Source organism: Xyrauchen texanus, chromosome 12 (assembly GCF_025860055.1).
Source record: "Xyrauchen texanus isolate HMW12.3.18 chromosome 12, RBS_HiC_50CHRs, whole genome shotgun sequence".
In the NCBI taxonomy this organism is placed as follows: domain Eukaryota; kingdom Metazoa; phylum Chordata; class Actinopteri; order Cypriniformes; family Catostomidae; genus Xyrauchen; species Xyrauchen texanus.
In genome coordinates, this window is record NC_068287.1 from 43,555,208 (window position 1) to 43,571,617 (window position 16,410).

General features: G+C 39.9%; 1 protein-coding gene across 3 annotated transcripts in view; it reads right to left on the reverse strand.

Moving 5' to 3' along the window:
• Positions 1 to 16,410, reverse strand: part of LOC127652793 (CREB-binding protein-like) — a 73,689-nt gene that overhangs the window by 19,969 nt on the left and 37,310 nt on the right. For 2 of the 3 annotated variants that reach the window (XM_052139176.1, XM_052139174.1), the window contains exons 6-15: positions 10,119 to 10,346; positions 9,617 to 9,707; positions 8,597 to 8,734; positions 8,383 to 8,500; positions 7,843 to 8,011; positions 7,674 to 7,736; positions 5,193 to 5,317; positions 4,261 to 4,443; positions 3,636 to 3,959; positions 237 to 410 (exon numbers count right to left, since the gene is read on the reverse strand). In XM_052139176.1, the coding sequence (XP_051995136.1) occupies positions 237 to 410; positions 3,636 to 3,959; positions 4,261 to 4,443; positions 5,193 to 5,317; positions 7,674 to 7,736; positions 7,843 to 8,011; positions 8,383 to 8,500; positions 8,597 to 8,734; positions 9,617 to 9,707; positions 10,119 to 10,346 (1,613 nt within the window). The remainder of the gene's footprint in view (positions 1 to 236; positions 411 to 3,635; positions 3,960 to 4,260; positions 4,444 to 5,192; positions 5,318 to 7,673; positions 7,737 to 7,842; positions 8,012 to 8,382; positions 8,501 to 8,596; positions 8,735 to 9,616; positions 9,708 to 10,118; positions 10,347 to 16,410) is intronic. The other variant, XM_052139175.1, reaches the window with a different exon arrangement.

Below are 16,410 nucleotides of genomic sequence, written 5' to 3' on the forward strand. Positions count from 1 at the left end.
CTGAATAACTTTCAAAAGAAGCCTAAACAGCTAATTGTCTTGAATAACCAATAGCCCATGTGACCTAGGTGACATCATTAAAAAAATTATGTTGTTTTAAAGGCAAAGCTATAACAGTTTGATAAAAGATTTCAGAGAACAAAAGAAAACAAACTTTGTGAACATTGTGAACCTGTCATAATAAGACCAGGAAAAGTACATTTTTCAAATTTACCATGTTACATTTCAGTACTGACCTCCATTTTTATATTAAGCTGTTTTTTCCCGGACTCAAATTCCTGCTCGTCTTCTTGATGCTCAGATTTTGGCTCAGCACCAGGGTAGTCAGGCAAAGCTTGCTGGGAGTGGGTCTCGGCCACAGATGCAGGCGTGGGAACTCTGTTATCAATGCTAGCAGCCATCTGAGAGAGCTAATGGGTTGAAAACACAGGAACAACATTGTTTTTTACGACTGATACAAGACTATTTTTAAGTGTCTGATAACTAATATGCATATTTTTTTCGCACAATAACAATAAAATCAAATTTGGTAGACCCCATGTTTAAGAATGTTTAAGTAAAAATTGTGAATCTCTGTACAATATATTGATCAAACCAATTATAGGTCAATTTTTACAAGACAATTTTTTTTTATTTTTTATATTATCATTATTGTCATAATGCTACTAGTACTAATAACAATAGCCTTTATCGGTAGACTCAATATTAAGTACCTCACAAACACATGCACCTGATCACCAATTAGGTAGAAAAGTGTGAAGATCGGAACAAAATATCAGTCAAACCGATTAGCAGTTAATCGCTACCAGAAAGACACACATACTATTGTTACTATTATTGTCATAACAGTAATAATAATAACATTTATTGGTAGACCCAACTGTAAAAATCTGATAACGAAGTAGAAGTGTGAATATATACACCAAATGTCAGTCAAATCACTTATCAGTCAATCTTTACAAGAAAGTCACATTATGAATCAGAGGTGGGGGCAAGTCACACACGTTGAAGTCACAAGCAAGTCCGAGTCAAGTCTCAACCATTCAAGTCCGAGTCAAGTCTCAACCATTCAAGTCCGAGTCAAGTCTCAACCATTCAAGTCCGAGTCAAGTCTCAACCATTCAAGTCCGAGTCAAGTCTCAACCATTCAAGTCCGAGTCAAGTCTCAACCATTCAAGTCCGAGTCAAGTCTCAACCATTCAAGTCCGAGTCAAGTCTCAACCATTCAAGTCCGAGTCAAGTCTCAACCATCAAGTCCGAGTCAAGTCTCAACAAGTCTCAACGAGTCAAGTCCCAACGAGTCAAGTCCCAACGAGTCAAGTCCAAGTCAAGTCTCAACTGTCAAGTCCGAGTCAAGTCTCAACGAGTCAAGTCCCAAAGAGTCAAGTCTCAACGAGTCAAGTCTCAACGAGTCAAGTCTCAACGAGTCAAGTCTCAACAATTCAAGTCTCAACAATTCAAGTCTCAACAATTCAAGTCTCAACCATCAAGTCCGAGTCAAGTCTCAACAAGTCAAGTCCGAGTCAAGTCTCAACCATCAAGTCCGAGTCAAGTCTCAACGAGTCAAGTCTCAACGAGTCAAGTCTCAACGAGTCAAGTCTGAGTCAAGTTTCAACCGTCAAGTCCGAGTCAAGTCTCAACCGTCAAGTCCGAGTCAAGTCTCAACCATTCAAGTCAGAGTCAAGTCTCAACAATTCAAGTCTCAACCATCAAGTCAGAGTCAAGTCTCAACGAGTCAAGTCTCAACCGTCAGGTCCGAGTCAAGTCTCAACCGTCAGGTCCGAGTCAAGTCTCAACCGTCAGGTCCGAGTCAAGTCTCAACCGTCAGGTCCGAGTCAAGTCTCAACGAGTCAAGTCTCAACGAGTCAAGTCAAGTGTCAACCATTCAAGTCCGAGTCAAGTCTCAAGTCGCAGTGCAGACAAATCAAGCAAGTCAAGTATCAAGTGAAGTTGATTCAAGTCACGGTACCAAACAGAAATAAAAGTTAACATTTGAAAAAGATGACTTGCATACATATATATACATACATGTATATGAATTATATACATATCTGTGCTACATTAATATCTGAAAATAAAATATCAAATAAAATAAATACAATTCAGTTACTTAAACAAAATGTTCAAAATCGCAAGGAAAATCCAATCTATTGTTGTGTCTAAAATTGGTTGCATTTACAGAAAATAAGGTTTGCAAAGACTTTGACACTAAGTTGTGAATGATGGGGCCGCATATTAATCCCTCCATGGCTGAACACACACTTGACAGGACATATAAACGTAATTTCATAAAAGCTAAAAAGTATTAAATATCCTCGAGTGAAACGCCGCTAATAAACAACACAGTGTCATTAAAACTCTTTATGTTGTTTTCCATCATTAAAAGGAACGAGTAAAAAGGCTAATTTCAAATGTGTTATTAATAGCGTTAAAATTACAAAACATGAGATTAATCGTGAATAATTATTTTGATTTACTGACAACCCTAAATTAAAAATAAAATAAAAATTAGCATATTAATCTTTCTAGATATTAGTGAAATCTATCATAACCAAATTATTTACTTACCTTTCCTTGTGGTTCTTGAAATGTCGGATGAAATTTGCGGTTGTGCATCTGGCAAATCTTTTTTTATTGACACGGTCCAATTCGAAGTCCTTATAGCCAAACAGATTATTTTTGGAGGTCGATCGTCTGTTACGTTTGGCGGGTTTTCAGCTTGTGCAGCGTTAACTGCGCTGGTGCTGATCAGTGGTGCTGGCGGTTCCGTCGTGGCTTACAGTACATTTTTACATATGAATTAATTAATGCCACAATTATTATTCTTGAAAACAATTTCATTACTGTTTATAAGTTATTAAAAATGAAAAAACCTTGGAAGTCATTACGAGACACTACATTCAAAAGTGACGTGACAGTGCAAACATACTTTAAACAACTTTTTTTTGCAACTTTTTGCCAGTCCTCTGACTGGCGTCAGCTCAACACTCGCATCACTGTGATGGGCATTTTCTCCATCTCGGTCAGTTGTCGAGATTTTGTGAATACGGAAATATATTTATCGATTGGATTGAATTTTAACTGGTGAGTTCACTTAAACGATTTGTTCTTTTTTTACGTCAAAATATTGTATACTGACTTTTAGGCAACCCATTTCTTTTAACATGATGAATTGCAAATATCAACTGGAGTGAAGATTTTCCTTTGTTTATACGTTTTTCTAAAAACAGATTAAAATTGCCTTTGTCATGCTTCTCCACTTCAAGTCGAGTCTCAAGTCATTTGCTTTCAAGTCAAAGTCAAGTCTATATCTTATTTTAATCAAGCAAGTCGCAAGTCCTGAAATGTGCGACTCGAGTCAAGTAACTCGAGTCCCCCACCTCTGTTATGAATCTTAATAATTACTTTAACTGAAAGTCACATTACAAATATTAAGAATTACTATTATTGTCATACTACTAAAAAGAATAATAATAGCATTTATCGGTAGACCCAGTATTAAAAACCTGATCACCAATTAGATAGAAAAGTGTGAATATCTGTACAAAATATCGGTCAAACCGATTATCGGTCAATCTATAGGAAGAAAGTCACATTTGTTTAAATGGAGGCTGTATTTTCATGTCCATCCTCACCGGAGTGCTGGGCTGCTGGGCTTGCACAGAGGTGGGCTGCTGCATCTGCAGGGGGGGTTCGAGCTGGGACTGCAGAGGCGTAAGCGGCTGGGAGGGGGCGGGGGAAGAGCCCAGGACAGAGGGAGGGCGGGGCAAGCTGCTGGGGTTGTGGGTGGGCGTAGCCTGGCCTCCCACAGAGGCCGGTGTGGAGGGCTGGGCCTGGAGTGACTGTAGGTTACCAGCTGATGGGGTGGAGGCAGAGGGTGGAGGAGGGGTGGAGCACAGAGCAGACTTGGGGCCCAGGGAGCCCACAGCATTCAGGGTCAGGTTAGCGTTTGGCTGCTGCTGCAGAGGAGATATGGAGGGTATACTAGCTGAGATAAAGCACAAACACTCAAAACTATGTACTCATACAACAAGCTTTACACATATCTGACACTTGTTTTTGCTGGATTTTCACATGTAAAATGTGAAAGATATCTTAATTATTATGGTGATAATGTCTCAACGCCAAAAATCTTAATGGCCCGAAAATAAGCTTGCAGAATACATTTTTTCCTTTGCAATAGTTTTTTAATAGAAAATGGACACCCCTAAGCAGAGCAAATACACCTGTAGAGAAACATACCGTATTTGAATTCCTCACCTGAGCAACACATTGTCCTGACTGCTGTGCCATGTTTACATTCACATTCATGCTTCCTCCTGAGGTTGGGAACAGCGTCTGGTTCATGAACTGGTTCTGATTGGCTGTCTGGCCCACCATGTTGTTAGCATGGGCTACCATCATGCCTTGACCTTGTGGCATCCTGGAGGGAGACATACTCATCTGCAGAAACAAGCCATAGAAGTACATTAGAAAAACATAGCAACTCCAATTTTGATGCAATGCGATTAAGAAAGTGCTAAGATACATATTCACTGCACTCATTAGTTGTTCCAAAACCTAGCAAGCTGCCTACATAGACAGCATTCTCCCAACACGAATGCCATACCAACAGGTTGGCAGCATAATTATGCAGCATAATTATGCTGCCTTCTAAGATACCTTCTTTTGTACATCCTAAAATGTAGTGATAAAATCTTATAGCATTACAATTTGACTATTTATCCAATAGTTGTGTGTGATATATACATTTATGCTAATTAGAATATCACATTGTTAGTTTAGCAACATGCCAATACTATCAAAATCAATTTGGAGTCAAGTCTCCAGAGCTCTTTGCATGAGAAGTGCAATTATTGTGGTCGTGGAGAGTTGCAGAATATGTAGCGCTCAAGACCAGTCACTTACAAGGTTCCATTTGGGTTAAGATGCTGCCTTAGGGGCGTTATTGTGCCTGAAAAAGCTAGACACAGCGCAATGAATAGAGCACAACACAGATGTCTATAAAATGCAGCACTCCTGCGACACCAGGCGCAATGGTTAAAGATGTCCGTCTAGCGCATGCCAACTAAAAAAACTGCGATGGAAAACAGGTGGATGGAATTTTTTTTTGTGTAAACAGCCCCTCGGAGAGCAGTAGACAGCAAGGCAGCTCACTATGTTAAGGAACAGCACTATAGAGTGATGCTCACTGCTGAAGCGGTGCCCATGCCCATCTGATTGGGGTGGGTCATCGGGGACGGCGCTCTCGGAGCACCCACCGGCAACTGGTTCATCTGCACGTTCTGCATCGTCACAGGGTTGAACTGACCCATCCCTGCAGGGAAAGATGGAAACACAAATTGAGCTTTTCCATTTAACAGGACGTTTTGGAGTAACTCCTGCATTTCCAGAATGCCTTGTCTTTTATTTTCCAAAATAAATAAATAAATAAATAAATAAAAATACATGGAGCTCAAATTAAATTGGCAAACAAACTGTGATTAATCCTCTGCACACGAAGTCAACATGAGATATCAAAATTGAAAATGATCTTAATACATGTTCCTGCCCTTTTATGTACGATTCAGTGAATGTTATTTTGTCTTTGATCAAAAAGTAATAACTTCGATTCACTTCCAATGTAATCAAGGCCATGAGGGTGGGATAAAGTAATATTAACCAATCATATCATAGCCTAGTTTTCATGATCCAATCAAATCCAGATAGAAAACTTATGTCAAGCCACTACAAAATTTCACATTGAATATATTTAATTGAAAATACGTCAAATGAAGAAATACAAATGTGTTGCAAAAGGTATCCTTAACCCTCTGGGGTCTGAGGGTGTTTTGACGTGCCTTGACATTTGTGCCTATTTCAGTTGCTTAAAAACACATTAATGGATACAGTCTGATAACACTGTATTCAACACAAACTGGGCTACAATAATATGTGAGCAACATGTGTGTGGATGTTTGAATTTTTGAGAAAATAACGTTTATGCATGTTTTTTTGAAAATACAACATTTTTAAGTCATTGAAATAAGGCCATATAACACATTTGTTCACAAGACTTTTGAGAACTGAATCTTGTAGCCTAGAGTTTTTGCTACAAAATGATGTGAAAACTATCCTGATCACTTATTAATACAAAACAATATAGTAATTGAACTTTTGTAAGACACTTTTAGTGTTAGAAAGGTCATATGCGAGGAGGCGTGAACTATCATGAATATTGATTGTAATTCACACCTGAGGAGACAAAGTCCCCTCCCCTGGGCCTATCACTGAGGAATGTGAAAGAAAGAGAATGAATGTGAGGAGACTTAATGATCAAAATCAAGTTTTAAGTTAAAAGAAGTAATCTGACTATACATTTTCTTTACATAGTACATTTACTAGACTTCACTTAATTTTAGACCTACACTACTGTTTAAAAGAAGTCTCTTCTGCTCACCAATTTAAAAGAACATTTTTCTATTTAAATATATTGTAAAATACAATTTGTGATCAAAGCTGAATTTTAAGCATCATTACTGCAGTCTTCAGTGTCACATGATCCTTCAGAAATCATTATAATATGCTGATTTTCTAATATGGGCATATTTAAAGTGCATTTTACTAATTTAACCCTAACACATATTTGCAATCACAAGCTTTGTTGATGATAATGAGGCAGCATAAACACTAGATAAAATATAATCTAAACATTCATATTATTTTAATATCATATTTATATCATACAGCATACCATTTAAATACCTGCCTTAGCCGAAACAGCATTTAAATGTAACTAAAACTTGCTTATTAGGTCACATTTCAAATTTCAATACTCTGGATCCTGGCTGGCAAGTCTGGAAACAGTCCCACTTGCAAAATATGTACATGTTTATATAAAATAGCATTGTCAACTAATGAAAACTAATTGACTTACTCGTCCGAAATTGTATCCTCGGCTGGATCAAGTCTCTCTTCAAAATACAAACGTCCCGCTCTTCTTCTGAGGAAAATGTTAACTCTTCGTCACTATCCAGGAGTTTTCTCACTTGTGTATCGTGCGGTCTTTCAAATGCGCAGAAAAGTGAATTAACTTTGTTTTTAAGGCACAGTCAGGGGCGTTCACCATTTGATTTGATCATCTCAGCACATTAGCGTTTGGATGGCACACTCTGCTGGTGGGTGGGATCACATTAGAGATAATTCGCTGAGCCAGTAAAAACTGTACATTGCTTTGTTTCATACATATTACATTGCAGGAGAATATTTGTTTTAAAATTGAATTGTTTTATTTAAAATTAGACATTTTAAGCTCTCTTTAGACATACGTTTCATTTTTGTAAGATAAGTATTCGTGGAGTTTCAGTTCATTTTTGTGACGCTGTTTCAGATACATGCTCGCGAACCCAGAGACTACTTACAGCTCACCCTTTTTATTTTCTTTATTTTACAAAAGCACAAGGTTTTGTTGTTATTGTGAGTGTACACAAATAAAAGTAGACCCTTTATAGTCTCTAATGATGTCTTACACTTATGTGTATGCCCCAAAATTACAGAATACTGCTGTAATTATGAAAAAATCCAGCAGGGCACGCCAGCGCATCCGTCGACCCCAGAGGTTAAAGAGGTCCAGAACTGAGCAAAACACGAACATAATTCAAAGATACAGTAGTGTAAACATGAAAAGACAATACCTTGGGGGACTTGCATGCGGGCCATCAATGAATTTGGCACACTGGGCATGGGGACAGGTCCATCTGTCGAAATAAGGGGATATTTTCAGCAGTTTGAACGAGATCTGCATGGTTTATGAAAATATTAACATCCCAGAAAACCAGAAGGTCACAGGTTGGAGAAACTAACTTGGTGGCCGAATGGCTTGTGTGGGTCCCATAGTGTTGGGCTGTGGAAGGCCAGGCTGCTGAGGAACCTGAGCGCCCATGGGCGGCTTTGACAGCCTGGACTTCCTCTTCTCCTCCAACTCCTTCTGGATCTTATAGATCTTCTCAGCCAGGAAGTGGTAATACTCATCCTGCATACAAGACGTTTAGAGATATGTGAAACATGGACCACCTGGCCCTTTTTATTAAAATTAAAGGGATAGTTCAGCCCTAATAAAATCAATATTTTTGGGAGGAGCAGTGGTGGCTCAGTGGTTGAGGCTCAGGGTTACTGACCAGAAGGTCGGGGGTTCAAGCACCAGCACCACCAAGATGCCACTGTTGGGCCCTTGAGCAAGGCCCTTAACCCTATCTGCTCCAGGGGCGCCGTATCATGGCTGACCCTGCACTCTGACCAGTGAAAACTAATACATTTCACTGTATATATGCAACAAACTGTGTGTATAATGTGTGACCAAAATAAAGGATTCTAAAATGTAGCATTAAAGTTAAGGTGGTTTACCCTGCTGTTGGCAGACTCGTACATGTCCCCTTCAACCTTACGGGCGTAAGCGACCAGGTTCTCCATGCGTCTGTCCTTCAGTGCTGCAGGGTCTGGTGTGGGGAATATGGCTTGAACTCTGTGGAGGTGTTTGAGAGGAAATGGACTATGAGAACGGCTCTAAAAACAACGACAGCTCTTATTTTGACAAGATATGGCTTTCTGTCTGACTCACAGCTTGTGCACAAGATGGTTCCTCAGGTCCTGAGTGACATGCTCGTGCCAGGGCTTCTTCATGCCAGGCATGGACAGCGGCGCCGCTGTGGGCAGGTTCCCCGTGCCCCCCATACTCGCCCCGTCTGACATCATCGGACTGTGTGAGAAGGATTATGCATTCATATGTGAAAATCAAATGCCAGAAAGTGTCATTTTTCTACATCTTTCCAATTTTTTTGTCTAGGCTCAATGACATGATGCACATCTTTAGTCTGTATCTATTAATTTAAATAAAAACATTTTATATACTAAATTAAATCAACTCAAACATATTTTGGGGACTTTAATTGATCAATTATTTGAATTAACTGATAGTGCAGATAGTTCCTTTTAAAATATTATTAATATTTTTTTTACTAATTTTGACCATCAAATCAAAGTCATTGCGGTGTTACCAACATGCAGGAAGCCATTTTGTTGTCATGTGAGAAGAAAACCATAAAACACTCATGACTGTGTCAAAATAAGTAAACACGACTCCACATGCTGAAGTTTCCTTGGGCAAGATACTGAACCCCAAGTTGCTCCCAATGGCAGGATAGCGCCTTGCATGGCAGCTCTGCCATCATTGGTATGTGTGAATGTGTGCATGAATGGGTGATTGGGACACAGTGAAAAGCGCTTTGATACCCTCTAAGGTTAAAAAAAAAACGCTAAATAAGTGCAGACCATTTACCATTTATGGTAACCCCATTTTACAAACGTAAAAATAATAAATGAAACAACCATAAATACAAATATTGCATGTCTAAGAACATGGCACATGCTTGTTTAAACTAGATTTGTAAAAGATTTTTCCTTATCATCTCTACATTTATCACATTCTCTTGTGACCTCCACCCCTTACAGCTAAAAACTAATAAAATCATCCCACAATGACCCTGTTTTAGGCAGCGTTGCTGTACTCTACAGATGAACGCTTCCCACTCTTTCCCACTCAGAGGTTAAAAGGTGAAGGGTGGAAGGTGAAGAGACTCACTTGCTGTTGAGGGATGAGGGGAGAGAGGAATCAGTGTGAAGATTCGTCTGATCGCCCAGACCGTTACCGCCCATGTTCATCTGGTTAGTGCCTGAAGATGTCATGGGAAACCAGACAGGGGTTACACACGAATATGACACATATGATGAGCAATCAAGCATGAAGTTACAATGAGTGTTGCCTCCCTGTTGACCATTTTCTTTTATTTTCTTGATCTGTTATGGTTTATCTCATTTAAGCCTTATGACTTGTATCTACCAAATTTAATAATGGAAAGGAAAATCATGCGTAACAGTGATTTTACTACTCCGTGGTTAAGTCAGATTTCAAATTGGAATCATTTATTTTATAATATTCAGTTTGATGCAAGATGAGGTTATAGAATAACTCTTAATGTTAATGAATGGGGAAGATTGAACTGTTCAAATAAATATTGCACTTTCCTCTAATATTAAGCATCAGAAGTAACATTATAGATTTCCTTGTAAATGAAAATTGCTACCTAATGCGTTCATTGAGCGCAGCTGCTGCTGGGTCTGTGTGGGCTGCTGCCCGGCAACCTGTGTGTCCCGCTGGGTCACATACGGGAGGCCCAGTGCTGCATATGCCCTCTGCATGGAGCTGGGGTCTATATGGGTGGTGCTGCTGCTGATGGCGGGCGCCGCGGGTTGACTGGTGCCAACAGGGCCCAAAGGAGCCTGCATGCCAGTGTTAGGGGAGCTCAGCATTGCTGCAGATAAAATTAAAAAAGTATTAATACAAAGCATCAAAAGTACCCACAAAAATATTCCTGAAAACATGAAACGAGAAAATGGTCTACTTTCCTAACAAATGTTCATGGTTGTACGGTGTACAATTCATGAGTGCATAATATTAAAGGTGGCTCAGTGGTTAGCACTGTCGTCTCACAGCAAGAAGGTCCTGGTTTCGAGTCCCGGCTCAACTAAGGACCTTTCTGTGTGGAGTTTGCATGTTCTCCCCGTGTTTGTGTGGGTTTCCTCCAAGTGCTCCCTTTTCCCCCACATGAATTGGACTCTAAATTACCCCGTATGTGTGTGAGTTAGGCTACGTCTACATTAATCTGGATCCATTTGAAAACGGTGTGTTTTCGTTTCAAACCGCTCTCCGTCCACACTAACGTTTTCAAGCGTTTTCCAAAAGTTGCTCGTCCACACTGAAACGTATGAAAACGCTTATATCGTGTCACTGCGCATGCAGAAAAATCCCGCTGCATGTACGGTCTGAAACGCAATTGTCCTCGTGTTCCGTCGCCGGACACCAATTTCGAGTAAACTTCCCTTCGCCTTTGAAGGAACGCAATGTGAAGGTTGTAAAAAGTGACATTTATTTTTTTAACAATGCTATCAAAGTGAGTATCAGGCACAACAGCGCCGCTATAACACAGGCCGCCATCTTGATTGTTTTGGTTGGATAGATCACATGACTAAAAATGCGGTCTCAGTGTGGACAGAAGGCCAAAATGGAGAGAAAAAGAAAACGTATTGGTGTGGACTTGGCCTGAGAGTCCCCCAGCCACGGGGTTGTGTCAGGAAGAAAATTGGCCAAATCAAATATGTATATGTGGACGATCACGAAGCGGACCTTGCACCTACGCGGGACAAACGCTAGGAAAGTGAGTGAACCAATAATATTATAGCATACGGTACCTTTTTATAATCCAAATCAAATCCTGATAAACAGTCAAATCAATGAATACTCCATTTCACTTATAAATACTTCACATTATGGAAGTTGAATGCAAATGCTACACATTTATGCAAAATGTATTGCGAAATAAAAGATAAAAGCATCTGCAAAATGATTCATGTACATTTAAAATATCTAAAAAGGAAATTGCCAGTAATTTATTTCCTATCATTCTTATTTTATCATTATTATATACTTATATTCTACTATTTCATGTCATTAAATAATTTAATAAATAATTATTACCACATTCGTTGTAGTAATACCACTTCAAATGGAAGCATGGGCATTTCAAGTGTAAAAGTCACATTATTGCACGCAGAGCGCTTTCAGTGTTGGCAGAGAGCAGAACTGCAAGACAAGACTCAGAGAACGTGCTTCTGTTGCCACTACAGGGGGATTTAAACGAGTCAGTGATCAACTGTCCAATCAGAGACCAGAACTTCTCTGAGCCTCGCCTCCTCTGTAAACCTAGGGGTGGAGTCCCTCCCTCGTAGTGTCAGATTACAGCTCTACACATTCTCATGCCTTCACATTCAGAGCGCAGCAAAGACGACAGGTGGCAGCACTCATATGAAATCATCACAGACTCACAGACTGATGCTTCGACTATTAGACGCAACCATACAGCATTAAACCTATGGCAGAAGTTATCCTACAAAGAAAAAACTTTTCCATAGTCTTCTGTTCCCAGAATGTTTTTGCAATTGTTTAAATGAACCTGTTGATACGCACCCCTTTTTTGAGCTTAAATGGTTGTATTTACGGGACCCTTTGGAGTACGGACACAGTTGTAGTATCTTTTGAAAGAAGACACTTTGGGCTTTATTTCACAAGTTTCAGAATTAATATATGTTGTTATCTTTTAACGTTAGAGAAGCTGAAGTTTATAGTAATGGAAATATTTTGTGCTCAACATGTTTTTATATTGCGTATCAACAGGTTAAATGAAAACTGACGATGTAATTTAAATATAATATAAAAGTCTATTAATTTTAACTGTGCAACATCAAACCTGAAGCTAGTTGAACAAAATCAGGGTTACAGGATTGGTTTCGAGTTGACAAAACCAAACCAATCCTATCAGGCTACATTAGCACCATGACGCTGCCCATCAGCTTTGCTCCTGAGTTTAAGATTAGCTCACGCACACGTTCACATGAATGATTGAAGTTTGCTGCTAGCAGCCAATCGCGTGAAACATGGAGAGAGCGCGATTCATCTCTTGAAAGTCAGTGGGATTTACCTCTCCACTGAAGGCCGCTCGCTTTAAAAACATGAACAATTTAAATATTTAAACAGCACAATGAGATATTGTGATAAAAATATGAAAAATGTAAATGCATTCACACTGCACAAGAGATCACCATGAAATCATAAAGAATTAAAACATGATTTACACAGCACAAGGGATCACTGAACATTTAAACAGCAAGAAGAAACACCACGGCTGATGCGAGAGCTCAAGAGGACAGCTGGAAACTAATTCTGAATGTGATCAAATATATCAAGTGAGCGTTTGGAAAACTGACTGCAAAAACTGGCTTAAGAACTCAATATACTGTTCGTTTTATTCTCGTATCATTGAACAAGCCAACAGTTGACAGCAAACTGTTTTGCATCGAGTTTGTCAACATGTCCAGTTCTCACAGAACACCGTCTATGCTATTTTTAATTGTCGCTCTATGAACATGTGCATGGCTCAGGCGGACACGTTTGGACAATCTCACTGGTATTCATCATTATAAACGCCACATTTTTAGGACTGTTGCTTGCTGACAACTGCTTCACGTACGTAATGAACATTGGAAGACCTCTCCGCCCATTTGCAGCTTGTATGGTACTAAAATCAGTCCTTTTATTATGGAATTCACATACGCATCAGGGGACATGATTAATTGCATGAATGTTTTTAGCACATTTTTTATATGATTAATCGCACTAAATAAACATGTTAATTCGACATCCCTAATATAATGTAATATAGGCTAATAATGACAATCCAGTGCAAAGTGAAGCTGCATTCACACTGCCAGCGGCACGCAGTGACAAAACTAACTCATCTCATTCATTTTCAATGAGAGCTGGCAACTTCCACAACACAATGTGGGCGTGTCCAGCAATGCGACAAAGTTGAGAAATGTTGAACTTTACACAAACGAAGAGCGACTTTCGGGAGCGACAGCCAATGTGAGAGAAGATGGTAGAGCTCCCGTGATCCTAATATTTTAATAATAATATTAATTGTAAAGAAACAGTGCTGTCTAGACTCTCCTTAAACATTTACAAAGCGACTTACAGAGCACTTATTACAGGGACAATCCCCCCGGAGCAACCTGGATTAAGTGTCTTGCTCAAGGACGCAATGGTGGTGACTGTGGGGATCGAACCAGCAACCTTCTGATTACCAGTTAGGTGCTTTAGTCCACTACGCCACCACCACTCCTTACACACCACTGGCGACCATTATGTTTCATTATTTCAAGGAGAAAAAGCAACAAAAAATAAACATAAATAAGAACATACAGTTTCACGAAAATAAGATTGTCCAAACAAACAGGAACATTTAATCATGTAACATGGACTTTCTATAAACTCTCTTGAAGAGGAAACTGGATATAAAAGTGTGGTTCACTCAAACCACTAAAACTGTTGTTGCTCTTGTGTTTTTTTTAAATGACCAACTGGTATTTCCAAATCCTCTTTCTAAAAAGTTCTACTCATCGCTGGTACCTCTTGTCCAGTGTGTGGATCATTTTCTGAAATCCCACTTTGCTAACGGTGCATCATGTCTCTTTATATCTCTGTGAAGACTTGTCATATGGCATGACACTCGCAAACACATCTGTAATTGTGCTTTGTTTACTGGGCTTTTAATGTAGTTTTAGTCAATGAGAACTGTTCACATTTTAGTCACATTTTAGTAACATTTAGTCATATTGGTATTTTAGCCACTGAACACTGTAAACATTTTAGCCATAAGAGTATTATTGATAAGCATTTGTCAATCTTGTCTAACCAAAACTAATATATATATATATATATATATATATATATATATATATATATATATATATATATATATATATATATATATATATATATATATATATATATATATATACACACACACACTCACCTAAAGGATTATTAGGAACACCTGTTCATTTTCTCATTAATGCAATTATCTAATCAACCAATCACATGGCAGTTGCTTCAATGCATTTAGGGGTGTGGTCCTGGTCAAGACAATCTCCTGAACTCCAAACTGAATGTCAGAATGGGAAAGAAAGGTGATTTAAGCAATTTTGAGCGTGGCATGGTTGTTGGTGCCAGACGGGCCGGTCTGAGTATTTCACAATCTGCTCAGTTACTGGGATTTTCACGCACAACCATTTCTAGGGTTTACAAAGAATGGTGTGAAAAGGGAAAACATCCAGTATGCGGCAGTCCTGTGGGCTGAAAATGCCTTGTTGATGCTAGAGGTCAGAGGAGAATGGGCCGACTGATTCAAGCTGATAGAAGAGCAACTTTGCCTGAAATAACCACTCGTTACAACCGAGGTATGCAGCAAAGCATTTGTGAAGCCACAACACGCACAACCTTGAGGCGGATGGGCTACAACAGCAGAAGACCCCACCGGGTACCACTCATCTACATTACAAATAGGAAAAAGAGGCTACAATTTGCAAGAGCTCACCAAAATGGGACAGTTGAAGACTGGAAAAATGTTGCCTGGTCTGATGAGTCTCGATTTCTGTTGAGACATTCAGATGGTAGAGTCAGAATTTGGCGTAAACAGAATGAGAACATGGATCCATCATGCCTTGTTACCACTGTGCAGGCTGGTGGTGGTGGTGTAATGGTGTGGGGGATGTTTTCTTGGCACACTTTAGGCCCCTTAGTGCCAATTGGGCATTGTTTAAATGCCACGGCCTACCTGAGCATTGTTTCTGACCATGTCCATCCCTTTATGGCCACCATGTACCCATCCTCTGATGGCTACTTCCAGCAGGATAATGCACCATGTCACAAAGCTCGAATCATTTCAAATTGGTTTCTTGAACATGACAATGAGTTCACTGTACTAAAATGGCCCCCACAGTCACCAGATCTCAACCCAATAGAGCATCTTTGGGATGTGGTGGAACGGGAGCTTCGTGCCCTGGATGTGCATCCCACAAATCTCCATCAACTGCAAGATGCTATCCTATCAATATGGGCCAACATTTCTAAAGAATGCTTTCAGCACCTTGTTGAATCAATGCCACGTAGAATTAAGGCAGTTCTGAAAGCGAAAGGGGGTCAAACACAGTATTAGTATGGTGTTCCTAATAATCCTTTAGGTGAGTGTATACACACACACACACACACACACACACATTTTATTATTGTTGTCATTTTAGTGTTATTGTTCACATAAGATTGATCTTATCATGATGATCTCATCAATGATGCTACACGTTGCGCTGCAGACAGTGGGGGTGAGAGACGAGCGTCTCCGTGTTCGAGTGCGCATCAGCTGGCAGAACTTTAAATCTCTCCCGGTCTCGACTCCCGCTCAGATTGTGTCTCTTCCGCGACTGGTTGAAGCGGCTCTGACCGCACAGAGAATGACAGTTTTGGAGTTTGTGTTTATTTACATGGCACGCTCCCGTATTATATGAACTTGAATTATGGATGAAATAAAGATATATCGCCAAGCTATGATCAGTGTTATTTTTTCTGGCCACCAGTTCAGTGTCGGTCTGCTCGGCGTCCAGCTTCACCTGATTTCCACGCTGAACACCGCAAACTCACATGACATGACCACACGTGCCACTCCCTAAACTGAGACAGACTGGTCATCTTTATTAGTGGTGTAGAAAATGGGTAAACAGCTCTCAGAGAGAATGGGCTGTCACGTTGGGGGCGGCTGTGGCTCAGTTGGTAGAGTGGGTCGGCGGTTTGAATCCCGGCCCACATGACTCCACATGCCGAAGTGTCCTTGGGCAAGACACTGAACCCCAAGTTGCTCCCAATGGCAGTCTAGCCGCCATTGGTGTATGAATGTGTGCGAATGGGTGAATGTGTCAGGGTGTCAAGCG